This window comes from Syngnathus scovelli, chromosome 17, assembly GCF_024217435.2.
Source record: "Syngnathus scovelli strain Florida chromosome 17, RoL_Ssco_1.2, whole genome shotgun sequence".
Taxonomy (NCBI): Eukaryota; Metazoa; Chordata; class Actinopteri; order Syngnathiformes; family Syngnathidae; genus Syngnathus; species Syngnathus scovelli.
This window is the reverse complement of record NC_090863.1, coordinates 7,961,620-7,988,571: the sequence shown is the minus strand read 5'-3', so window position 1 is coordinate 7,988,571 and position 26,952 is coordinate 7,961,620. Positions and strand designations below refer to the sequence as shown.

The 26,952-nt window shown below is 44.8% G+C and overlaps 2 protein-coding genes across 2 annotated transcripts; one reads left to right on the top strand and one right to left on the bottom strand.

The window, feature by feature from the left end:
• Window positions 1–26: 26 nt before the first annotated feature.
• LOC125985167 (BTB/POZ domain-containing protein 2) lies at window positions 27–4,174 on the bottom strand. Its single transcript, XM_049747780.1, has 9 exons — window positions 3,651–4,174; window positions 3,455–3,574; window positions 2,792–2,948; window positions 2,529–2,634; window positions 2,245–2,442; window positions 1,980–2,172; window positions 1,797–1,884; window positions 1,571–1,717; window positions 27–1,101 (listed from the first exon to the last, which is right to left on the bottom strand). Exons 1-9 carry the CDS (start codon window positions 4,172–4,174, stop codon window positions 940–942), a joined length of 1,695 nt encoding a protein of 564 aa, XP_049603737.1. The 3' UTR covers window positions 27–939.
• On the top strand, window positions 4,088–25,140 carry LOC125985274 (protein unc-13 homolog A). Its single transcript, XM_049747956.1, has 43 exons — window positions 4,088–4,231; window positions 4,623–5,037; window positions 8,046–8,075; window positions 8,197–8,296; window positions 8,586–8,703; window positions 8,782–8,905; window positions 9,304–9,374; window positions 9,440–9,494; window positions 9,826–9,855; window positions 10,453–10,660; window positions 11,216–12,274; window positions 12,498–12,600; window positions 13,532–13,575; window positions 13,941–14,019; window positions 14,133–14,138; window positions 14,219–14,293; window positions 14,366–14,585; window positions 14,666–14,893; window positions 14,961–15,102; window positions 15,173–15,342; window positions 15,458–15,573; window positions 15,825–15,988; window positions 16,081–16,234; window positions 16,492–16,560; window positions 16,920–17,009; window positions 17,203–17,337; window positions 17,415–17,542; window positions 17,635–17,720; window positions 17,804–17,930; window positions 18,027–18,123; window positions 18,233–18,376; window positions 18,451–18,528; window positions 19,558–19,635; window positions 19,711–19,799; window positions 19,884–20,027; window positions 20,104–20,227; window positions 20,640–20,696; window positions 20,753–20,833; window positions 20,897–21,044; window positions 21,154–21,210; window positions 21,289–21,375; window positions 21,446–21,602; window positions 21,871–25,140. Exons 2-43 carry the CDS (start codon window positions 5,016–5,018, stop codon window positions 22,157–22,159), a joined length of 5,583 nt encoding a protein of 1,860 aa, XP_049603913.1. The 5' UTR covers window positions 4,088–4,231; window positions 4,623–5,015; the 3' UTR covers window positions 22,160–25,140.
• Window positions 25,141–26,952: the final 1,812 nt, after the last annotated feature.

Here is a 26,952-nt window from a genome sequence, read left to right as displayed (position 1 = left end):
CTTATTCAAATTCCCTCATTCATGACTAATTTTTATTAACTCTCTTTATTCAAGTTTTCTGAAGAAACATACATAGATAACGTTCAAAATGTCAAGGGGGGGGAAAATTAAATACAGAAAAACATTGGAACTAGTTTCTTATTTTTGATTCAACACAAGGGCCGTTTGCTTTAATGACATCTATTGTTGTTTCTTAACGTGTTTTCTGAAGCCGACAAGGATGTAACATGCGTTTACTTCTCTATTGTGATCAATTAATAATGAATCAATATCTTTAATTAACATTACGGAGGGCAAGTTTGTGGATCTCGGGGTTTGTGCAACAATGTCAATAACAACCCGGGCCCACATATTTACAACAAAGTTAAAAGAAGAAACAAAAATAAACCCCAACTTTGAAGGGTTAATGTACATCAGTCGAACGACCAATTCTGCAAAGGCCAAGAAAGTGCAAGGTCTTTTGGATATAGGCAAATACCAAGCATAGATACAAAATCAAACCGTTTTAACTCACAAGTTGCTCATCCAATGGAACGGTTAACAAGTTTGGATTGAGTAAAGCCTTTAAAATCCGCAGATGGATGAAAACTGATTTGTAGTCGTGAAATGCTGGTCTGAATAACTTGGATAACATTCAGCGTCAAGCTTGGTTGGCAACGTGCAGCTGAGATAGAAAAGCTGCTAATAATTCCATCAGATACTTTTTTTTTCCCGCTGTGGAGTCACGGGACTGTTGTGTAATTTTCAAAAAGAGACATTTTACTACACACAATATTGTGACCTCATGGCTATTTGTCTCTCAATGTGGCCAACAGTCGTGGGATGGGACAGTATTAAGACAGATGAGCCCCGAGATGTAGAACCCCCCCCCACCCAGCCACCCGACACTCGGCCACCGCTTCCGAGCTGTCACGTTTGACGGACTCGCGTGGGAGTTGACTATGTGTAGAAGATGACCTCGGGAATCTGTCCGTCCTCTACTGAAGTGCCATTATTGTTACCCGCCGCGTAGCAGAAGGTGAAGCAGGTCTTGGTGCCCGTTGTCGATGACTCGTGTGTTATCTTTCGCATTCCTTTGGTCCCGTAATGAGAGTCTGGACCCTGTGGGAAAAACGGAGGAGTGAGTAACCACTGACAGAACACGCCATGGAGTTGATTTCATTTTTAAACATAAAGTCACGTTACACTGCAATGGCCCGTTGTTCCGCATGTGCCCGTCCAAATAATGAGCTTGATAATGATTCATGGGCAAGTGTTTACTGTGACGGTGACTGGTGACGGCATGACTCTGATAACTGAAATTCTTTACTCCAATGAGGCAGGCTGTTGTTCCGTGTCTGACGCTCCAGATAATGAGATCATATCTCCCGTGACATGTTTAATGAGGCTAGCTGAGACTTAATTGAAATTCTCAACCCGATATCTGGTGAGTCTACTGTACAACAAACTTTTAATATGGGCACGGCATGCAAATTAATAAATGTTCGCAATTTCTGTATTTGTAAATACGATGGGGTTTGTAATTGTAACGTTTTAATGATCCTAAAGAAATAAAAACATGAATATAGACCTTGAGTGTAGCACAGGCAGTGTAGTTAACGTTGGGCAGTATCTCCACCGGTTCTTTAAACATGACTCGGAAAGTGTTGGCTGAGCCGTCGCAGCTGAAGCCCGTTTCATTCTGGCCCAGTGTGGTGTTACTGTCCGTGTGAATAATCTACACGAGAAGAGAAACACAGACGTTACTGGAATCCAGAAACAACACGGGCAACAATGACAAAGCCTCGGGATCGTACCTGAATGCTGACTTGGTAGTCCGTCGGTCCGTGTATGGAGCCGTACAGGCCGAAGCCAACCACAAATATTCTTCGGTTTACCGAGAACCTAAAAGAATCATGTGATTAGCTTAAGAGTGCCAAGGTACCATCATTTAAACAAAAGTAGTTTCATTTCTCTTAATTCAGCAGCTGGTGGTTTACCGTATGCGGTCGCTTGTCCCACTGTAGCCCCAGCGACTCGCCACCGGTCCAAACCGTGTGATGCTGCACTCCTTCCCGCGGAGGCAGCAGCGAGGCCGATCGATGAAGTCTACACGCGGTTTCGGGTTCACTGTGAAGTGGAGGAAGAGACTCACCACCTCTCTATCAGTCAGTATGCTGGACTGGGCCGGGCCTGAGGAAAAACAAAATGCACACGTGTCAATGGCGACTAATAATTAAGGGAAGTTTCGTCGTTTTGGTTCACCTGCTGCAAACTCTTCAATTGTCATGAGAGGGAAGCGGATGAGTGTGAGGGCCTTGCCCAGCACTTTGCGCTTGTTCTCTGGGGTGGGCTGCAACTGCTGCCGGTGGGCCTCCGCCTCGGCCCAACGCACCGCAGCTCCAAACAAACGCACCTCCCGCACGCCTAAGGTGTCTCTCTCCAGCACGGCAACCAGTGTATCTAAAAGGGGATCGATAGAGCGAGGTAAATAATCATCAGACGCAAGCAACGGATGTTAAAATTGAGGGTGAGTAGGAAAACGATACCAAGGTCAACGTCTGTAAAGCCTTCGGCGGCGAGCGCATCTCCTGTGTTCTTATCAATGTTTTCTAGGCAGAGGCTGGCAAGCTGAGGCTCATCAAACAAACGTGCCTGAAACAAGAATATACGCTCACTAGCACATATGCACAGAAATCCATGCCTTGGTCACATCTCGGATCGAGTACTGTGATGCACTTTGGAGTCAGCCATCAGAATGTAAGAAAAAAAATGATTCTTGAAAATTTGTTCCATACAAAGTTTGTCTGACCTGTGTGAGCAGCATGAAAGCATTGTCAGCTCTCAGGTTCTTCTTGAGGAACTCCACACAATGTGCCTCCAGAGCTGGAACGGCGTATTTTTTAGCGGTATATAGAGTTGTCATCACGGTCTCTGGCCCAATCTGAACTTCATCAGAGTACAGAAACCTGCACAGGGTTAAAGTGGATCATTTCTTTATTGCCCTTCACTCTAATTGGCCCAGGGCCTTCAGAATTAATGCTGTCATTCAAAATTGCTCTACATTATAATGTACATGGCACGGTTGTACACCATTTTATTACATTTCTGAACAGTATTGATGGTTTTCATGATTATGGCATGATAGTGGTGCTATCAAGAAGTGAATTACCTATGTTGGCAATTACCTATGTTGGCTGGTCCACTAAAGTCCCAGGTACCAAATACATGGCAAGCCACATGACAATGTGACTTGTCTTTGTTCTCTCACAAAGTATACAAAGAGAGTTTAACAACAAAATCCCAAAGGAACACACGGCCACCTTGATAGATTACGGATCTAACAGGATAGGATGGCTGAGGTACAAAGGAACAACGCAATGAGCAGTCCCAGGAGTACGTAATACTATTCCAACTGCTGCGAGCTCCGGTGGCAAATGCAAATACAAACATGCAGACTTTTGTTCGTGCTCACTTCAAAAGCGCCAGAAAGGCGGCTGGTTCCACGTCTGGAAGCTCGATTTCCGTTGATGTCGTCGCCATTCCGCCGTTGAACATCGCATCAAACACGGCGCTTCCAACGGCCAAAACAAACCTATCAGTGCGAGGCACAAGCAGCCAATCAGATTAAAGAAGCACCACCGAAGCTTTGTGCGGTTAAATCCTCCTACCTGTGTGCAGGTATCCTCTGAACCCCCATTCCTTTGCCCACCAAGAAGTGAACGTCACTGAGCACTTCGTTGTTGAACAGAAACGCGAGCCTCTCCTTCACGGTGCTCTTTGTCGCCTGCCAGTTGTACACCGGCTCTCGGTACACCAACACAGACGCGGCAGCCGGAGCGGCGGTGGGCGCCGCCGCTGGGGTGGCGTTCGAGGCCGCGACAGTTATCATGTTGGACGCCGGGGTGGCCATGCCTCCGGTGGCTGCCGCACTCGCCACGGTCGGCTGCTGAAGAGCGCCCTGAGGTGTTGGAGGAGCTCCAGAGGTCAGAACGCCGTTGCCATCTAAACCGCCAGGCCCCAGCTGCGGGTTAGACCGTCGAGTAGCTCCCTGCGGCCCGCCGGCTGAACCTAACGCTCCACCGTTGGATGTTGGCATTGAAAAAACGTTGTTGCTGGGTTGGCTGTTTCCCAGGGGACCCGGGCAGGTGAAGTTGAGACACGGAGGTCTGAAACTGTTATCACCAGCAGCCATCTTGATGAAGCATAGGCGTAAACAACACGCTTCTTCGGCCAAGATCGAAGTCAAAAAGTGAGTACAGCGCCGACAGCACTCCCTACCGTTGGTCTTCTTTCTCTTCTACGTTTCTGGCAGACCGGGCACGTCAAGTACATTTCTGCCTTTAGCGCCCTCTAGCGCGTGGGTTGGGGATTGGCGCCGATCGCGTTTGACAATGGGGTTTTGATCAAACCTATTCACAAGCCTCATGTGTTTTTTCTCCATTTTATTATATTTATAAATACTTTTTTTTAATTTCAGACACCCGTGCATGGTACATTAACCCTTTATGTTTGAGTCAAACGTACAAATAAATTAATTAAAACTTCTTCTGCTGGCTACTTTTTTGCGATGATATTAAGAGGCAAGAACTAAATTAAGGCCCGTCACTGTTTCTTGACTTTTGACTAAATGTACCCCACAGTGGAGTCCTTTTGTGGAAGCGCGATTGCAGTCCCGTCACGTTGTCCATCGTGCTGATGGCGGCCTCCCATCACCTCCTCTCTTCCTACTCCTCATCCCAGTGACGTCACAGCGGTGAGGGGAGCTGTCCTGCTGAAACAAGATGGCTGTGCGGGCGGGAGGAGCAATGCAGGGGAGCAACCAAAGTGGACACAGGGTAGTAGCCCTGAGCCGCGCAGCAGACGACAGCCGCGCGTAGCGAGCGACGAGCCCTTTTGAGAGAACACCTCCTTTTTCTTGCACAAAATTGGCCTTGAATCATCCGACGGAGGGAGCGAGACTGCAAATCACGATTCAGCCAGGAAGCGGCGGCTCAGCGGAGGACAGCCGGGAACCCTCACGCCACGCGACAGAAATGTCCCTACTATGCGTGGGAGGTAAGATTGAAATTAACATCTTATTTGGCTTATCATTTGGTCGTTTTTATTTAGTACTGCACCAAGCTGTCAGACGGCTGCCCCGCTGATTGTAAACTCTTAGTCTTGCAACATCTCTTCAAATGACCACAGAACACGTTCACTTAACTCGCACGTTTTCCTTACCCGCGGGAGCGCATTGGTGTGTGTGTGTGTGTGTGTGTGGGGGGGGGGGGGGGGGGGGGGCAACGTGAGAGACTAAGCAGATCGTGACCATCAATGTACCTAAAGATATTGCATTGAACATTCTTTTCCTGCTCGAGGTAATAACGTTACTGTTAATGGTTTTCTTCAGTGTGCGAGTGCGTGCGTGCGTGCGTGCGTGCGTGCGTGTGTGCGTGTGTGCGTGTCCTCCACTCATCCACGCGCGTGGGCAGACAGATGAGCAGGATGTGGAAAAGCCCCTGCCGTTGCCGCGTTGTTGCGCTGCCGCCTCCCTTCTTCCCCCGCTTGGCTGTAGTCGTGAGGGAATACTCGCTTGGTGGAGGGAGGTGCGCGTCATTTCTCACCGTTTCCCCCCTCAAGCGATGCGTCATCTCCTCCCACCCTACTTCCCGAAAAAAAAAAAAAAAAAAAACACCTGATGCTGATGCTGGTACCTCTGTGATGAGTAAGACTACTACAATCGCACATTGAAAGGGAAGTACATAGATTGCTGAAGTCAGATGACCCCGCCCCCCGACGCCCTTTTTTTGGGGGGGGGGGCGCTGGGAAAATAATCCATTTGATATATTCCCAGGTTATCATTCTTTCATTGAAAATTTGCTCAATGCATGCTTGAAATGAAACTACTTTTAACTGACCACTTCACAGGTTTCTTTTATATCAAACAAATGGTTTAGGTTATTCACCTGACATGTTTCGGCGGTTTCTTCCGCCTTCATCAGAGTGTCCTACACTGACACTCTGATGAAGGCGGAAGAAACCGCCGAAACATGTCAGGTGAATAACCTAAACCATTTGTTTGATATAAAAGAAACCTGTGAAGTGATTAAATAAGGAAAAACAAAATGAACTTAGTACAATTACTTTTAACTGAATTTGGTTAAAGAACATTCAACAGAGTAGTTAAGGCAAAAATCAAGTTTCATATTCACTGTCGGCCGACCTACAGGTCTCCCCGCTCTAAATGTGAGTAATCGCCGTCGTGTGTCAGAGCTCGTGGCCCCTGTCATATATGTAATGGTGGGAAAATAGGGAGGCAAGGATAGGTTAAGGTGCTTGCAAGTCACCTCTTCTGCGTCATTGTTGATGCCAGCCCACCTCATCTCATCCTACCAGGCCCGCCCACTGACTGTCCCTGCACTGAGTCAGTGGCGGGGTGTCGTTAAAGCCCTCCGAGTTCCCCATTCATAAAGGCCGGCTGCGGCTGCTGTCAGGGCCGTAGACTACGAGACTTGGCAGAGTGCCTCGCTCTTGTTCCTTTTACATCATTCATGCTTACCTGACGACTGGAGCTATTTCTGGCCTCCACAGTACTTGCGCTTCTTCAAGAGACCACGTTTCTTCACAGTGTCAATCCGCCACACAGATGGATTTGATTCTTTTTTTACCTTCCATACTGTATTCCTATACTTGCGCACGCTCAAATCCATTTGAGAAAGTGCCAATACATCAAATGCTGTGTCCCACTTCGACATATTTTGACACGATTGCGTTGTCATTTCTGGCTGATCCCAAATCAGCGACTCCCTCGTTTGCATTCCTCAAGAGTTCATAGTGCGCTCGCTGTTGAGTCTGTTGACATGCATGGCATGCCGCTCAATTCTCACATGCCAAATGTTTGCTGTGTCAGGTATTTAAAGAATGAAAGCCCAGCATATAAAATGGCTTTGCATGCAAATCGGTGAAATGCAGTATACGCAAAGACTACACAAATACCAATAATGTTCTTTAAATAATAATAATAATAATAATAATGAATAAATAACAGCAATATAATTTCAAAAGCATCGCCCATAACATATACAACTCAACTGATAAAAAAAAAGAACATTTTCAAGAGAAATAATGTGTTTGCATAATTGTGCACACCCTCATAACTGGGATATGGCTGTGTTTGGAATAACCAGTCGCATTTAAATTTGTTCCAAGTGGGAGTTAACACACACTTGGCACCATTTCAAGTGCCTTTGATGATGGTTGCTCTCTAGTAGAAGCCTGAAGGTTCGATGACAACGCCAATTTTATGAATCTAGGCTAGCTATCCATCACCTGCTTCCAGTAAAATGACGAGTTGCCTATGTGTGACCCCCCCCCCCCCCCCCCCCCCCCACACACACACACACACACACACACACACAAAAATTGCTACCGAGTCTTGCGGACACTCCTTGTGACAACCCAACCTGTCATCGAGATTTATGATCGCCAGCCATAATTAAGCTTCAGCCTTTCACGGACCAAAATCCAATTTAGCTTCATATTGATCCTCCTCTCCATGCGTTGATGCGTCTCTTTTGATACCCAATGCAGTAAAGCTTTCAAAGTCAAATGCAGCCCATTTTGAGAAAACAATTAATAATTGCCCAAGTCGTTTTTCTTATCACCAAATCAGTCAAAAAAAAAAAAAAAAGTTAGCGTTAAATTTAAAGTCCTACTACATGGACTTTCACAGAAACTCAAAAACAAACGTAAAAAGAATTGCACTCAACACATAAAGGGCCTTGCTGACTCCGGGCGATTTTACATAAACGTTTCAATTTATTTGCTGGTTACTATGGTGACGGGTCATGATGTGGCAGACCACTTTGGGAAAGAAGGTGATACTGGTTTGCGTGAGAGTGACGTGGAGATTGTATTGGACAAGAGTGCGGCAGAAAACGCCATTAAAAATGTATGCCTACTCTTCGTCAAACGCTGCTGCAGTGAGGACTGTCACTATAAAATGAAAAGATGTTCTGTTTTGTTGCAAATGAAAGCAGATGGTGTTCTTGTTTGTAAATCTGTCCCTCTGTGTGGTTCCACAGTGAAGAAAGCCAAGCTGGATGGACCCCAAGGTAAGTCATCAGGTGGACGGCATGCGGAGAGCTTCTCTGCCGTACAATAAGGCGGGACAATGGATGTCATAAAATTACAACAATTCAACGATTTTTATTTTTATATTTTTTCCCCTGACAGAGAAGTTCAACACCTATGTCACTCTTAAAGTACAAAATGTGAAGAGCACAACCATCGCCGTCCGGGGCAACCTGCCCAGCTGGGAGCAGGACTTCATGTTGTGAGTGCTTTCGATTCCAGCATTGTTTTTTTTTTGGTGGGGGGGTTATGTAATGTTTGGGTAGGAGAGACACTCAAATGTCCTTCAAAGCGACTTAAAGTGACTCTCCCAGCCTTAGGTCTTAATTAAAGTTCCACCTATCTTCCTCCAAGCGTGTGATAGCATCACCTTCATTCATCACCCTCTTCCTCTTCTTGAACACCTTCTACCACGATTAGCTGCAGTTCTATTTTTGTTCCACTAGAGGTGTGTTCATTTCAAATTAATCTGTGTTTTGCTCTCTTTTCAGTGAAATCAACCGCTTGGACCTGGGTCTAACTGTCGAGGTGTGGAACAAAGGCTTAATCTGGGATACTATGGTTGGCACAGTGTGGATTCCACTTCACAATATCAGACAGTCAAATGAGGTTGGCCATACCATTCCAAAAAAAAAAAAAAAAAAAGGGCCCATTTTTTGATGCTCATCTTCTCCATTGCACACACAGGAAGGCCCGGGTGAGTGGCTGACGTTGGACTCTCAGGTCATCATGACTGATAACGAGATCTGCGGCACCAAAGATCCCACGCTTCACCTGATGCTGCTGGACACACGCTTTGAGCTGCCCCTTGGTTAGTGCATCACCTCTGCCCTTTTTTTTTTAGTAACCTCCACTAGGTGGGAAATAAGACAACAAAAATGTCTCAACATGACCTACTTTTGATTTTTGCACGCGAGATGTGTGTTGTTGGTTCCATCCCATCAATCACACCGTGCTCCTTTTACCATTGATTAGGTGTTATTTTCCAACTGTTTCCCCTTCCCTCGGGCGATATTGAACATCCGACTCCTTCGTTTGCCGAGCCAGCCGCCCTATTTATAGGTTCTAAGGCTTCGAGTGAAATCACATCGCTCCTTTCTGCTCAAACGAACGAGCTTGTTTTAGCTCGCCAATAATATAACACAGATCAGAGATGCTATTTTTAGCTTTTTCAGATTTGCCTCACCTGAGTTTGATTTTGCCTTTCAGACATCCCGGAGGATGAGGCCAGGTACTGGGCCAAAAAACTGGAACAAATTAATGCGATGAGGGAACAAGATGTAAGCGCAGATTCTTCTCACCAGAGCACGGCAACATGATTAATGGCAACTTTCATTTTCTTCAGTACTCATACCAAGAAGAACAGGAACGCCCACTCCGGGTTCCGAGCACCCAGTGCTGTGAGTTCATTCATTGTTTTACGTTTTCGCCGTGGTCATGTGATTGGATCGCTTTGGTGAACATCATGCGGGTTGTCGTGCGGTGGAGTGCAAACAGTTAGCGTGGCCACACCGTAAGAGATCAATAGCGGGGGATCAGGTGTCAAGCTCCAGCAGGATACTGCTCTACTTCCAACATTGTCTCCCGTCGACTCAATCTGCTGAGCCGGCAGTCTCCGACGTTCCGCGTCGACACTTATTCTTTGCCAGAGAATGTTAGGATGCAGGCTTACGTTTGGATAAGATTGTTATTTATATATGCAGCGTGTCACAATGTTTTCTTTCATTTCAGGTAATTGGAGTTTATGGGGAGATCAACAGAGTGAGTGTACACACACGCACACACATTTCAAACTATTTTTTTTTTTTTTACAATAGGGACAGTGAGCAAAAATGAAACAAAATCACAGCAGTAAAGAAAAAAAAAAGGCTGCCCAAACATCTTCCTTCAAATATGCTGAATCGTGGCTTTTTCATTCTTGCATTTTGCTATTGTGCCATATTTTGTATGTCTGCTGCTGGAATGCATCTTCTTTATTTATTCAATCCTAGGAAGAAGATACACATCTTAAAAGATTCGAAGAGAGCGCCACATGAATGGGAACAGAAAAGTGAGCCAGGGGGGAAAAAAAAAAAAAAAAAAAAAAAAAGCTGAAAAGCGCTTCTGGTCTTAAAATAGTTTTTACGTGCCCAGATGGTGAAAGAAGTTCACCTGGTGGCTTTTTCAAGAGACTCATTTGCAATGATGAATAGATACTGTTCCCAATTTGAAGCGAATCAGCACTATTAAGGTCCCTCATCACTTCCCTGATGCGAGCAGGAACAGATTAGTTGCGAAGCTAATGACAACATTACCAAAGTTTTCATTTTCATTCTGAACTCCAATTCCATTCGTGTCCTCCGTACTTGATGACCCCAGACGATGACCCCGACAGCGCCGTGGACGACCGAGACAGCGACTACCGCAGCGAAACCAGTAACAGCATCCCGCCGCCATACTACAGCACATCCCAGCCCAACGCGTCCGTCCACCAGTATCCAATCAACCACCAGAACCGAAACTCCAGAAGCGTCTCGTACTCCGCCAACAGCCACGACCTTGACTACAATCATCAGCGCACCGTCAGGTGGGTTGGAACCTGCTCATTACAAAGGTTTATTTTTGGAACCCCTTCATCAAATGAAGTCATTGAGTCAATTTGAGTTCTTCAACTGGAATTAGTCAATGAATTAGTCATCGTGAGAACCTCATGGGCCGGGGCAGACCAAATGTGATTTGTTGTTTACGCCACTGTTACATTTCTCACATCTTCTTGACATGTGCAAAGACTAAGAGTGAAAGTGTGCAAGGCCTCCCTCCGCCTCTCTCTTTATGAATTATTCAAAATGCAATCTAGTGGTCAATACGGCACAAAAGATTAGCTGCTTGTGTGAATGTCTTGGAGAGGGCATTTTCTTTGTTGCTCCTCCGCAACTTGGCATCAGCGTTCACTCAGTCTTTGGCCTCTCTCCTCACACTCCGTTTTTATTAGCCCCATTCATCGTGGCGCAAACGCATTTCCTGTACTTTGTCGCGTGTCTGTATGCTGGATGTTCTTTTTGTTTTGTCATTTCTCTCGCAGCCTTCTGTCACGGTCTATTTCTTTACAGTCTCCTCTCCTCTCTTCTTTTTTTTCTTTCAGTCCCACTGGAAGCTATGCATCGTCCGCAGAGTTGAGTCGGTGCAGCAGTCAGCTGAGCGAAGAGGACTACGGCGGCGAATACGGCGAGCGGGATCCTTACGACGAGAACGACTCCTACCATTCGTGCCACTCCTCGGTGAGCTACAGTAAAGGTTCCCCGGACTGGGACCCTGACGAGACCCAGGGGGCGTACAGTGACGAAGGAGGCTACAGCAAAGATGGCGGCGAAGAGACGGCTCTGTACGAGGAAGAAGATGGTGGCTTGTATGAGGTGGAAGAGGAAGGCCTTTACGAAGATGAGGACTTGACGTATGACGATGACGACGTGTACAATTTGGATGGAAACCTCAGTGAGGATTTGGAACCTCCGTTCACGCCCACCCCCACATCCACCGCCCCGCCAGCTCTCGATGTGCCAAGCTCGAGACCTCCCCTGGAGAAACAAACCTCGGTACATGACAAACAGCCGCAACTGGCAAATCAAGCGTCCGGCCAGGGCCCGCCCGCTGGCGTTGCCCCGACGGCACAGCCCGCTCTTGGTCCTCAACCGACGAAACAGAGCCCGCCCCAAACGCAGGCACAAACCGCTCCGTCTGCCGCTTCCTTCTTCTCAATGGCCAAGCCTTTAACAGCCGCAGTCACGGGCTTAGCCTCCACTTTCCTGTCTTCTGTCCCCACCGCCCAAGCTCATCCCCCGCCACCCCCCGCCGCATCGGAACAACATCAATCTACAGTAGCAGCAAACAATCTTCCGCCTTCCCACCCGGCCACCTTAGGTCCAACTCAGCCCCCCTCGGCTGCGGCGGGTCCCGCTTCCCAGCACGTTGCAAATTCCACTCAACCCACGTCTCTCCTCGATGGTTCTGCCACTGCGCAGCCAGTCGCCCCTGAGGACGAAGCTCCGCAAATGAAAGAAGAGCTTTGGTTAGAAGAGGAAAACGTTGCGGAGGAAGCCAAGGTGTCTCCTACGCCCCCAGAGGAGAATCTCAGCACGGAGCAGGAGTACCTTGAAACAAACAAGTCGCCAACCCCTGAGGAAATAGAGATGCCACCTGAGAGGTAGGACAGACACCAAGCATCACAATATACTTCCTTTATCAGTTTAGTTTTTCTTTCATCTCAGGCTTTGCCGTTTTGCAAAATGGCAGCAGAAACATATTACTAGTTGAATAAAAAGGAAATATATTGTGATTTTTCCAGACACGTCTAGCTCACTATCTTTGTCACCAGCGCAAACAATCAACGCAATTTCAAAATATCACATCCAAAACATCTTTGTCAGTCTTCCAGTTATCGAGGAGCCCAAAGAGCCAGTGGATCCCGCAATCCGAGCCAAAGAGAACTGGCTAAGACTCTACAACAAAGTCTTAGACCAGCTTCGGGAGGTAAGTGCCCAGCTCCCATTTATCTCCATCTATTCAATTAAAAAAATATAAGTTCCAGAGATTCTAAAGCTGTCGAGCGAGTCTTTGAAATATGTATGTGAAGTGCATTATTTATTTATATGCAAAAAAAAAAAAAAAAAAAAAAACACACAGTACATGAGGTTGTGAGGTTCTGTTTTGAAAGCGTTTGCAGTTGGAGGCCATAAAGCATGTGGAATGTGTTTCATGTTTTCGACATCAAATATTGACGCTTTCTTAAAATACAAAATTTTATGTCACGACGTATCACCAGAATGTTGCTGCTGCTAAATATTTGGTTTGCACTTGCATTATTCACATATTTTGTTGCTATTCATTGTTTTTAAATTGAGTTTATTAATCACTTGCTTCCGTGTTTTATGTTGATGTATGTGTGTCACTGTGTTTTCCTACACTTGGCCTCTGGTTCTTTCTTTCTTTCTTTCTTTCTTTCTTTCTTTCTTTCTTTCTTTCTTTCCCGTCTTTCCTTTTTTTTGTGCGTGCGTGCGTGCCGGCCCACTTTGTTTTTGTTGCAGTTTCATGTCATTGCCATAGCGACACTCGCATGCACTTTTCTTGGCCATGATTGGAGCATGCTGACAGGTAGGTTCAAGCTGATGGTGATGCAAAGTCAATACTGGCTCGAGCTAATAAGTTCTTAATAAGGTCAACATATTTTCTGTTATCAAATCACCTTTTTTTCCACGGATAGAAAAGCAATATTTGTTTTTTTTTAAATTGTATGTAAATAACAGTCCATTGATGATATGTCACTCGGATTAGCTAATGAGACTCTGAATTGTCTTTTCCCCAAATAAATAAAAATAAATAAAAATAAATAAGTTTAAAAAAATAAAAATAAATAAAATTTAAAAAAAAAAGGAAATAATAAAATTCTTAATTTTTCTTTCAGGCGCGAGGAGAAACGTCCAGCTCGCTATGGTTTGGTAAAGGAGGGTGAGTGAGTGTATGTTTTCCAGCGCAAAATAATCCACATATGAAAACGAAGACAATTTGTGTCTTGGTGTTAAAGACACTGTTCAACTCAAAATCCACTTGAATAATTGCACACCACACATATATGAGTCGACACTTTTGATGAATATTTATGATACAATTTACTCTGTATTATTAATCAGGGGGGAAAAAAGGAATACTTGGCTGAATTGAACGAATTGGAAGAGTGGAGCAAGAATCCATTAAATCTGGGGGGAGATTAGATTTTTTTTTTTTTTTTTTTGCAAGGCCTTCGGGGTTGTTTCCACCCTTGCGTTGCATGGCTTGTGGAAAATGTGATGATGGGTCTTCCCTTTTGTATGCAGAATGGGAGGTGCACTCTATAGTATTGACAGCATGCCAGACCTTCGGAAGAGAAAAGCCATTCCTCTTGTCAGGGATCTGGTAAGACACACACACACACACACACACACACTTTTCGAAAGTTTTTTTTTTTTGTACAATAACTTTTTTCTCAATGTGTTTTTTTTTTTTCCACCACTGCTTCATTGCATCAGGCAATGGTAAGTACTCTTCTATCCGATGTAGATTTTTAAATTCCACACCCTCCTGAATTAACCCAATTTTTAAAATATTTTCTCAGTCGCTAGTGCAGAACTCGCGGAAGGCTGGAATCACCTCGGCAATGGCCTCAACAACTCTCGGCAATGAAGAGTTGGTGGGTTACCTTTGTCTTCTGCTTCTTGGACATCAATGCCTTTCTTTAAATTCCTCCTGGTGTGTTTTGCAGAAAAGTCACGTTTATAAGAAAACCCTGCAGGCTCTCATATATCCCATCTCCTCCACTACGCCGCACAATTTCGAAGTGTGGACAGCCACCACCCCGACCTACTGCTACGAATGTGAAGGCTTGCTGTGGGGCATCGCCAGGCAAGGCATGCGCTGCTCCGAGTGTGGCGTCAAATGTCACGACAAGTGCCAAGATCTGCTGAACGCCGACTGTCTGCAGAGTAAGCTGTCGCTCGTGCGTAAAAACGGACCGGCCGCATTTGCTCTTCCTCCCATTTTCTTCATCCACCTGTCTGTAAAGGGGCTGCTGAGAAAAGTTCCAAGCACGGAGCGGAAGATCGAACGCAGAACATCATCATGGTCCTAAAGGACCGCATGAAGATCAGAGAGAGGAACAAACCGGAGATTTTTGAGCAAATCCAGGAAGTCTTTGGCCTCGACAAATCAACGCATGGTACCCAGATGAAACAGATCAAGCAGAGCGTGCTTGACGGCACGTCCAAATGGTCAGCAAAGATCAGCATCACCGGTGAGACTCATCGCACATTCATCTTCATTTTCGCTTGGATACATCTCACCTGCTTGTGTCCCCGCAGTGGTTTGTGCACAGGGACTCCAGGCGAAAGACAAAACTGGTTCCAGTGATCCATATGTGACCGTCCAGGTGGGAAAGACCAAAAAAAGAACCAAGACGATCTATGGCAACCTCAACCCAGTCTGGGAAGAGAACTTCCACTTGTGAGTAACAGTAAGACCCTTCGAAATGTCTTTTGTGTTTCTTTGCTAACAATATCTGCGGTTCGTCCAGCGAGTGCCACAACTCTTCGGACCGCATCAAGGTTCGAGTGTGGGACGAGGATGACGACATCAAGTCTCGCGTCAAACAGAGGTTCAAACGTGAGAGCGATGACTTCCTCGGGCAAACCATCATCGAAGTCCGCACGCTAAGCGGGGAGATGGATGTTTGGTATAATCTGGGTGAGTTCCCACGCTAAACGTCACATCAATCAGATTATCTTTTTTTTTTTCAGTTGGAGATGGAAGAGCCAACTCATGACGCATGTGCTCTTTATCTTACTTTTGCATCTGACAGACAAGAGGACGGATAAATCTGCTGTGTCGGGAGCCATCCGCATGCACATCAGCGTGGAGATTAAAGGAGAAGAGACCGTGGCTCCGTATCATGTCCAGTACACATGTCTTCATGAGGTCAGGGAGAAGTGTTACAATTCCATCCATCCATCCATCCATCCATCCATCCATCCATCCATCCATCCATCCATCCATCCATCCATCCATCCATCCATCCATCCATCCATCCATCCATCCATCCATCCATCCATCCATCCATCCATCCATCCATCCATCCATCCATCCATCCATCCATCCATCCATCCATCCATCCATCCATCCATCCAGGAATATTTATTTTGTTATTTTGTTGTTTTTTTTTTCTCCAGCATCTCTTCCAGTACACCACCGAGGAACAGAACGGCGGCGTGGTAAAGATCCCCGATGCCAAAGGGGACGATGCGTGGAAGGTGTATTTTGAGGAGACCGCTCAGGAGATCGTGGATGAGTTTGCCATGCGTTACGGCGTGGAGTCCATCTACCAGGCTATGACGTCAGTGCTGCTCGTCATCTATGTTGATGGAGTTAAAAAAAATAATAATTGTTTTGCATGACTTATAATGTTTTCCCCTTTCCTATCAACAGCCACTTTGCCTGCTTGTCCTCTAAATACATGTGTCCTGGAGTGCCCGCTGTGATGAGCACCTTGCTCGCCAACATCAACGCTTACTACGCTCACACCACCCAGTCCTCCAACAATGTTTCTGCCTCTGATCGATTTGCCGCATCCAACTTTGGCGTAAGTCCCTGACACGTTCTTTTTATTTTATTTTTATAAATGATGTCTCTTTCAAAAAAAAAAAAAAATTCTTTCCGACCGGAATTCCCAGTTCTTAGGATGATCTGGTTAATGAGCATAAAAACTCCCTCCGGGGGAGTTTAAAGACAAATAAAATGGAGCCCAGCCCTCTTCTAGAAACATTCATGCAGTGATGTTAAATGGTACCAATGGATCTGTCAGCTGTGGTGTCTTTCATTTGTCATTTGCATTTTTAGAAGGAGAGATTTGTCAAGTTACTGGATCAGCTGCACAACTCCCTAAGGATTGACCTCTCCATGTACCGGGTATGGAATTCTGGATTCTTTTTTATGAGTCATGAGTCTTTTAGCTCAAATTTATCATAAAAAAAGTCATTAAAAAATATATATATATCATATGGATTCATAAACACATCATTTCTAATTTTGGAATTGTAAAATATATTTATTTCACTTTCTTGAATGGTGGGTTTTCGTTAGCTGTCATCAAAACTTTTTAAGGTCATCAAATTTTGTCGTGATAAGAAGTTCGCTTGTTGACTTGAACTAGTGACACGAATTTGAACAAATTCACATTTGAACGCACGTGAGCAGTGTTTCAAAATGTTTTCTTGATGCTACGAATCCAGAATATGCTACGTCCAACCTTGCGTGTTTACTTCCAGAATAATTTTCCTGCCAGCAGTCCTGAAAGACTCCAGGACCTCAAGTCTACTGTGGACCTGCTTACCAGCATCACATTCTTCAGGATGAAGGTAACAATATGTAGGAGACCGTTCCGTTTCATGCATGCAAATTTCCGGGCCCTTCTGTCAAGAAGCCCGAGGGCCATCTTGGGAATTAGCTTACATTAGCCTAGCCAAATATGAACTATCAGTGAGAGAAGCAAACATGTTGCTAAATATATTCTGGTTTAGGAATACATTTTCACCGAGCTCTTCTTATTAGGTCCAGGAACTACAAAGTCCTCCCAGAGCGAGCCAGGTTGTGAAAGATTGCGTGAAAGCCTGTCTCAATTCCACCTATGAGTACATCTTCAACAATTGCCATGACCTCTACAACAGGGAATATCAGACGGATCCTGTAAGATAAGATCAACAATGTTTGTGAAGAATGCAAATGTTTGTTAATGTGAAGATGTGGCTCTTCCTGTCCCCCAGTCAAAGGCGGTTCCTCCAGATGAGCAAGGTCCAAGTGTCAAGAACTTGGACTTCTGGTCCAAACTTATCACGTTGATTGTGTCCATTATAGAGGAGGATAAAAACTCGTACACACCTTGCCTCAATCAGTGAGTCGTGTGTTGGAATCGAATATCTTCTGCAAAAGTAACTTCTTCATGAATTGAGGGATTTTGTCTAAGCAGCTTGTTTGCTCTTCTAGGTTTCCACAGGAACTCAATGTGGGCAAGATCAGCGCTGAGGTCATGTGGAATATGTTTGCTCAAGACATGAAATACGCCATGGAAGGTCAGCGCCGCTTGAAGGGAGGGACATTGAAATATTCCTCTTTTTTTTTTTTTCTTCATGAAGTACTTTTGCTGTCTCTATAGAACATGAGAAGCATCGTCTGTGTAAAAGTGCGGATTATATGAACTTGCACTTCAAGGTCAAGTGGCTTTACAACGAGTACTGCAAAGAACTGCCTACATTCCAGAAACATGTACCTGAATATCCAGCGTGAGTATTTTTAGCCAGGGCCCTACTTTAAGTAGCATGAGGCAACAAATCATCTTTTTATTTATTTATTTTGATGGTGCGATATTTCCACTCCAGGTGGTTTGAGCCATTTGTCATTATGTGGCTGGATGAAAATGAAGAAGTATCCCGAGATTTTCTTCACGGTGCGCTGGAGAGGGACAAAAAAGACGGCGTAAGCACTTTATTGCCAACGAAGCACGAGAAGATGGCTTGACGCTCTGGGCTAATTGAGGATTGGACCTCCTCGTGTTGATTGCTTGCTCTTTCTTCTCGTTGTGCAGTTCCAGGTCACTTCAGAACACGCTTTGTTCTCCTGCTCTGTGGTGGACGTGTTTTCCCAGCTCAATCAGAGCTTCGAAATCATCCGCAAACTGGAGTGTCCCGACCCTCAGATTGTTGGCAACTACATGAAGAGATTCGCAAAGGTGACCTTCACCTCCATCTTTTTTTATTTTTATTTTTATTCTTAACCACTTCACCTTGTGTTTCTCTTTCCCAGACCATTGGCAATGTTCTGCTGTCTTACGCTGACATCATAGCGAAGGAATTTCCAAATCACGTGAAGAAGGAGAAAGTGGTAAGTGTCAAGACAGACACCGGGACTCGAACCGACTCGCGAAAAGGCATCCCGCTGACGCTAGTTGACGATTCATCTTAAATCGTCTAATCAGCCATCAGCAAATTCACCAAATGCTCTCCCGGACAGACAATATAATGTAGCGTCTGCTTACATAATGAAATGGAGACAAGCGGCGCTCGATCAATAAGCTTTTTATTGTAAGAATAAACGGTTAACGTTGCCAAATAAACCATCCAACTAGCCCTTCTCCCAACTGTCAGCATTCATCCCGCAGACTCGGGCGAGCAACGCTTTGCCTTCTTCCACTGGCCCCGCCTCCCCGACTCACTCATCCAATCACAAATCAGATACCTTTATAGTCTATACATTATTAAAAATGTCAGTATATTTTTAATAATTTCTTTTATACATTTTATTTAAATCATTTAGGAAGCTATTTTTTTATTTTCCTTTATTTAAGAGCATTGTTAGTTGTCATAATGTCACAGCATATTGGAATATTAAAACCTGACTCAGATTTTTTGGATGAACCCTACTGCGCTTAAGTTAACTTGGTCATGACAGTGAGATTTGGAAGTTTTGCTTTGGTGGTGTAAAAACTTTTGAGAAGCCCAATTCTACAGAGGTCCAATACCAGCACGCTATCATAAATTCTGCTTTATTATGGATTATGGCAGTAACGATTTGAATCAATGTTGAATGGCACTCAGAAATTCCCCCCTTCTCTGTAGTGTAATTGACATGGCCGGTTTGCGACGTTTCAAAGTGAATTAAGGCTGTGTAATTAGCTGAATTGTTGGAAAAGCCGCAGGAAAGCGGGCAGCACTCCCAGAGAGACCAGTGCCTCAAAGGAGGATTTAATTAGTGAAAACTCCAGCTTCTCCTGCCTCGACAACTTCTTTCTTCAAGAGGGCAAGGATGGACTGCTTTCAGTCCTGGCAGCAGGCGGATGAAAAACAAGTGTGAAACTCAAAAGTGTCTGGACTGATTTTTCCCCTCTTCTTTTTTTTTTTTTTTTATCCGCAGCCATGTATCATCATCAACAATATCCAGCAGCTCCGAGTTCAGCTGGAGAAAATGTTTGAAGCCATGGGAGGCAAAGATGTGAGTAGCGGCCGCGGTCATCTAATTCTAATATGATACCGCCAATATGTATTCATCATATTGATTTTTTTCTAGCTCAACGTGGAGGCAAGTGACTTCCTGAAAGAACTGCAGAATAAACTCAACAGCGTCATGGACGACCTCAGCCGCATTTTCGCTGTCAGGTTGGCGTGCCGCCGATTGCGTTGTCTCTCAGCGATTGCGCAAATATTTTGTTGCTCTGCTTGATATCAATTTGTCCGTTGTAGTTTCCAGCCTCAAATTGAGGACAACGTTAGACAGATGGGGGATATCTTGGCCCAGGTCAAAGGTCAGACTGTGCCAGCAAATGGCAGCGTAGTTCAGGAAGCAGACAATGTTCTGCAGCCCATCATGGACTTTCTGGACAGCAAGTAAGTCGGGCCGGTTCGATCAAAAGAGTATTTTCGTGACATGGCGATCCTAACGTTAAGTTCTTTTGCGTTTCAGCCTGTCGCTGTTTGCTAAAATCTGCGAGAAGACGGTTTTGAAGAGAGTGCTGAAGGAGCTGTGGAAGCTGGTGATGAACACCATGGAGAAAACCATCGTGCTTCCAACGCTTACTGACCAGACGGTGTGTGAGACGGCGGCTCTCTACACCCGAACTTCCAAAGTCAAATACAATCGGCTGCGTGACAATTTATATGACATTGAGGCAATCAAATCAAATCGAGTAAATTCCTCACCTAGATAGAAAAAGTCTACACACCCCAGTTCAAATGCCACCATTTGTGATGCTAAACATTTTTTTTCCACCATTATGACCTATTACAATATCACTGAATATTTTCAAGAAGGAAGGTAAGAATAGCTGAAAAGAAAATTGGTTGCAGAAGTGTACACACCCCTCGTAAATGAGGTCACTGGTCACATTCAAACTCAAATTAGAGTCAGCACATCATTTATGTGGCCAAGCATAGTTTGGATGTTCTAGAAGGCTGTTTCCTGTTTACATCCTTAATACATTGTCTGCCTTTTCTTCCCAGGGCACACAGATGATCTTCAATGCTGCTAAGGAATTAGGCCAGCTGTCAAAGCTCAAGGTAAGAACGTTACGATGGAGTCAACAGTAGAAGTGCTAACACTCATCTTCTACTAGGAGCACATGGGCCGAGAGGAGGCCAAAGCTCTCACCCCCAAACAGTGTGCGGTCATAGAGCTGGCACTAGACACCATTAAGGTACCGCACCTTGTGCAACTTACTAACAATTCCAAACCTAAAACAAAGCTTTTCATTACGCAGCAATACTTCCATGCCGGCGGCGTGGGCTTGAAGAAAACCTTCTTGGAGAAGAGTCCAGACCTTGCGTCTCTGCGTTACGCCTTGTCTCTGTACACACAGGCTACGGACAAACTCATCAGGAAGTTTGTCCTCTCCCAGCATGCTCAGGGTAGGACATTTGAAGTCATGTGATCGATTAGTCAACTAGATGGGGAAAAACACACCGTGCATAATTTGTTGCCGTTCGAACAAATATCTGTCCGCCTCTGTCTTCTCAGTCCACGGAGGCAAAGGGATCCGCTACACGGCCAACGAGGATACGCCACCGGAAAAACGTACAGCCTCGATTATATGTCGGCATTGTGAACTGCCCACACATTTGTCTTAAGTGGAAACGCTGACTCTATTTGCAGCATCGGGGGTGGATGCAGTTGGAGAGGTGGTCATGCACGTGGACATTCTACCTCAGCCTAACGGCGAGCACAAGATAAGCATCAAAGGTCAATAAATTGCAAGTCGTCTCCATGTTGCCAGTTGTTCCTTTCCATTCACGGAACTTCTTCCTTCCAGTGGTGGCGGCTAACGACCTGAAATGGAGGGCGCAAGGTTTTCGGCCTTTCGTGGAGGCCTACATCATTGGCCCTCACCTTAGTGACAAGAAAAGGAAGTTTGCAACCAAATCTAAGAATAACAGCTGGTCCCCGAAATTCAACGAGAGCTTCCAGTAGTGAGTATCTGGCAACAAATGAAGGATCTGTTTTTTTTGCAACATTATGCAAGGAAAGAATTTTGCTTTGGCGCCATCTTCTGGCATCTTGGTGCCAAGGAACTACTTTTAAGTAAGGGAAAGAGCCTCATTTAGTCAGGTCAAGCTCTTTGTTATAAAAGTAGTGCTTTTCCTCCATCTTGCAGCATCTATTTGCAATTATAAACCTTGTCAGTCTGTAGCACATAAAATTTGAGTATTTCAAAAGTGCGGCGTTTGTTTTTTTCAGCTCTCTGGGCACCGAGGTGGGTCCCGAGAGTTACGAGCTGCAAGTGTGCGTAAAGGACTACTGCTTCGCCCGTGAGGACCGCACGGTGGGTATGGCCGTGCTGCAGGTGAAGGACATCGCCGACAAGGCCAGCGTCACCTGCTGGCTGCCGCTGGGCCGCCGCGTCCACATGGACGAGACGGGCCTGACGGTGCTGCGCATCCTGTCTCAGCGCAACAACGACGACGTGGCCAAAGAGTTCGTCAAGCTCAAGTCGGACCAGCGCTCGGCCGAGGAGGGCCGCAGCTGAGGGGCCGGGCCCGCCATGTGCGGTAGACAAGCACACAAGCCTGCAAACACGCAAAACGCTGTAAATTCCTTCGCCTACATTTTTGCAACATTGAGGGCAGAATATCTTTCTACAAATCCATGTTTCCTTTGGACACATTTTGACCCTTTAGCTTCAGGTTAGCCACACTCATGATACTAACATGTCACTTTTTCTACAGCCAACACTTAGATGTGAAATAATGACAAGACACATGTGAATCGTTGGAGGATGACCACTTTTGCACTTTTGCCTCCCTGTATATTCAGGAGAGAGGCGCTACGCTACGCTATGCTACGTCTGTCTGTGTATGTGCGTTGTTCTTCCACGCCTGTCCGTCTTGTGTCAAGTAAGTCTGAGGCGCGGGTCTGAGATCAGCTTCTTATGGTTCCTGTAACAGGGGTGTCCAAACTGAAAAGCGGCAAATCATTTGAGCTCTTTCGGTTTGCCTCCTCTAACAAACCTGATCCAAATGATTACGATCATTATAAGGCTTATCAAACTGAAAATTAATTGGCGAGAAATTTGTATCCAGTCAAAAGTTCAATGTCCCCTTTAATGTGAGTATGTCATATAAAAGCCGCAAGCCATATTTTGAACACCCCTGTTATATTTCAAAGAGAACCTCACTGACCTAAGTTCAGCGTCCACTAGGGCCCTCCTCCCCTCTCGTGTGTTCCGTGCCGTGGATAACGTCCTGCATGTTGAAGCCTCCTAGCAACACTGTGATTCACCCGCTGTAACCATGGCAACGCCCCCCCCCCCCCCCCCCAAATAATATGGCTGTCTCCAATAGTTGCCCAGTGTGAGCATGATGCGTGTATCACATGTTTTATGTGGCATTCCATTGTGTGATGTAATACACAGCGTGGAGCACATTTACTGTACAGCGGTACCTTGACATACGGGTGAGCCAACTTGCGAAAGACAAGGCATCACTTGGTCTAATTTTCTTCTAGCAAATGTTTGATTTTTGCGTGAGCGTCAGCCATCCCGCCACTAGATGGCTGCAATAAACTCCACAACCTCCAGCCACTGTCAGGTCATGTGGTTGCCTTGAAATACATAAAGCTGTTTTGTGCTCGCGTTTTTCTTTGTTTTGTTTGTTTGTTTGTTTTTGTGTAGGTATTTTGCCAAAGTGAGTTTTGTAACAATAACGTGATGTACTTTGCTAAAGCAGAAGGACGTTACAATTATTTCTAGGCTGTAGACGTCTGTTCATGAAAAGTTGATGAAAGTGTGGCAAAAAAAGTTGAAAATATTGAAGTTCAGTGAAACCAAAGGAAAAACAATGTAGCAAGTAAAGGAAGTGGTTTAGTTCTTTACATTTTAGTTTATATTTAAAAATATATATATGGTTTTATACAGTACATTACTGTACTATTTTTTTCTTATTTAAAAACACATTATAAACAAATGTTCTGCTTGCTGGAACGAAATAATGGCGTTTCCAGTCATTTCAATGGGAAAGGATGCTTTCAAATGAGTGTTTTAAGTCGAGCATAATCACAGCTTGACTGCAACTCATATGTCAGGGTACCACTGCACTTCCAAAAGGGCTAGCAGACCCCCCCACCCCCCTCACCCTTACTCTGCCATACTGGCATGCCCACCGTGCAGTTCGTCAAGAGTGACATGTAGAACAGGTCAAGTTTGTATGTGCGCAAAAAGACGTTCTGAGATTGTGAGCAATACGAATGCACCGTCAATCAGTCCACCTGAGAACCAATCGCAATATCAAATCCTATCCCCGTCATTTCCTCTTACTAAAGTCTCCTTTTGTTGAAGACGGAATACGTTTGTGTCCTTAAATGACTATTTGCCTTGAGAAGGACCCACTTTGCATGAACCAGAGCTCTTATTATCAAATGTTAATTTGAAAGACAAGCCATCGAGTTGCCGCCAAGCATTTATGATCGAATTTATGTTTACTGCAAAAAAAAAAGAAAAAAATATGGGCTGCCATTGTCATTTGTGTGGTTCCGATTAATGATGTCATTGACTGTGACCAAACACTGCTGGCCTATCTCATGTTGTCTCTCAATACTCTTAACAGTAATGATCAATAAGTCTTACTGAGCTGTATCTGCAAGAGAAACATTCATCTGTAACAGGGTTTACCAAACTTATTTTTTTTTACACAAATTAGACTCAAAAGTGGATAATCAATTTTTAAAATTGATGTGTAAAACTTTAGGTTTGTTTTTGAAAAACTACAAATTGTAAAGAAAAATAAATAAAATGCCAATCAAAGACTTACACTTAGAAAAAAAAAAAAATCCTCCCTCCTGCCACTTCAGCCTTTGTCACCGTGCCCTCATTGCTGTTAATGGGGTGCTGTAAAAGCTTCCAACCTTGATCTCTAATCATATTCAGTGTCCAAATTATGAGGAGCACTCACACCCATAGGTGCGGTGACGTAGTCTTCACGTGTTGTCATCTATTCCAGGGCTTTTAAAACTCAAAAGTGTGTGTCAAGTTGTAACCTGTACAGAAAAAGAAATGGAGGGCTTTCGGCACCCGCTTCATGCCATATACTGCCGACCTTGCGGCAATCTCTGCTCAAGCACAAAGGGCCATGTCAGAAGACACACACATGCATGCGTGCACGCAGACATGATGACCACCCCTGTGACATAGAAAACGAAAATGCATGATGGGAATTTAATGTGCCAGCACGCATCTCCTTTTTTTCCCCCCTTTCTCCATTTGTTTTGGAGAGAAATAAAAAAAAAAAAGCCGTGTAATGACAAATCCTTCACGCGTTTTTTTTCAGACAGGCTTGTGAATATGTCATCTGTTACAAATATGAATGTAGTGTGAACACAGAATTCGCATGAGAGGGTTATTTTCTACTAAGGATGTTTCTAATTGGTTTCCTATTCATAACTGATTGTTCCGGAACTAGAATGCAGCCTGACTGATCTGCTTCCTATTAAAAGGACATTTGTGTCACAATCGGACTCTTTGGTGTGTGTTTCTCTTTCTGTTGGCCTTCTGAAAGGGTTACCTGCGGTGAGGTTCATGACTGTGGAGGCACTGACGTCGGTAGGTGTCGGTAATGCGCATTGAAGCTGGTGCCACCTCGCCGTAAAACAAAACGAAGAAGAAAATGACGTAACTTCCTGTTTACAAACAAGTTCTGAATTGCATTTCCTGTTCACCAACCGAACGGTTCTGTGAGGAAACGAGTCGGTCAGTGAGTGATTTGCATTTCCAGTTCATCGTGAGAATGGATCAGAGACGGAACAAATCCTAACTTTCCCGTTCGCGAACGAGTTAATGGGTGAACTGCCTTCCCGTGCATCAACGCATCAGTCAGTGAACGAACGTGTTGCGTCTCCTGGCGTGAACTACGTAAGCCAGAATGTCGATTTACGATTTGCCAAGGAAAGAAAGAACCACTCACTGAAACACCACTTCTTTTATGCACGTTTTCTCCAAGCTAACGGCTAACTATAGTGCATGAAGGGATGCGCAGTTATGCAACATCTTCTCTTTGGGTAATTTTTATTTTATAACACTTAAAATAACGCGTATGCATATATACGCCTAAATATTGTTATCCAATATATCTACTGCAATTTCGCGTTAGATTGCTGGTTTGAAATTTACTTTTATTATTATTATTATTATTATTTTAATCAACATTAAAACCTGTTGAAACTTGTCTGGTGTTTTATTCCTTGTTTTTATTTTTGGGGCATGAAAACAAAAATCTGACATTTGGTCAACTGGTTTATATGACAATATGTATGTGTTTTACGTTGTGTAATATGTGTTGGTGTCCCCCAAAATAAAGAGCAAATACACATTCTTGACATGTACAAAAAATGCATGAAGTTATGGAGTGTCCGTGTGACGTCACAGGTCAACCAGCCAATCAGGAGGTGGGGGTGAGGGCGGGTGTGGCACTTTTCACTTTCAGTTCAGCTTTGGCCATGATTTTTCCCTAATGAAGTGGCCTGTTATTAGGTACACCTGAAAATGGCGGCGTACCTAAAGGAGTGTCCGTGTGACGTCACAGATCAAACAGCCAATCAGAAAGTGGGGGTGAGGGCGGGTGTGGCACTTTTCACTTTCAGTTAAGCTTTGGCCATGATTTTTCCCTAATAAACTGGCCTGTTATTAGGTACACCTAAAAATGGCGGTGTACCTAATGGAGTGTCCGAGTGATGTCACAGATCAACCAGCCAATCAGAAAGTGGGGGTGAGGGCGGGTGTGGCACTTTTCACTTAAACTAGGGGTGTCAACCTCCAGTCCTTGAGGGGCCGCGTTCCAATATGTTTTCCAAGTTACCCTCGTTAAGTGCACCTGCGTGAAAACTTTTAGCCACTTTCACGTTCAAAAGGAGCTAAAAGTTTTCACGCACCTGCACTTAACGAGGGTAACTTGGAAAACATATTGGAACGCGGCCCCGAGGACTAGAGCTTGACACCTGTGACCTTTGACCATGATAGTTCCCTAATAAAGTGGCCTGTTATTAGGTACACTTGAAAATCCCGGTGTACCTAATGGAGTGTCCATGTGATTCCCTCGTTAAGTGCAGGTGCGTGAAAACTTTTAGCCACTTTTGAACGTGAAAGAAGCTAAAAGTTTTCACGCACCTGCGCTTAACGAGGGTCACTTGGAAAACATGTTGGAACGCGGCCCCGAGGACTAGAGCTTGACACCTGTGACCTTTGACCATGATATTTCCCTAATAAAGTGGCCTGTTATTAGATACACTTGAAACTGGCGGTGTACCTAATGGAGTGTCCGTGTGATTCCCTCG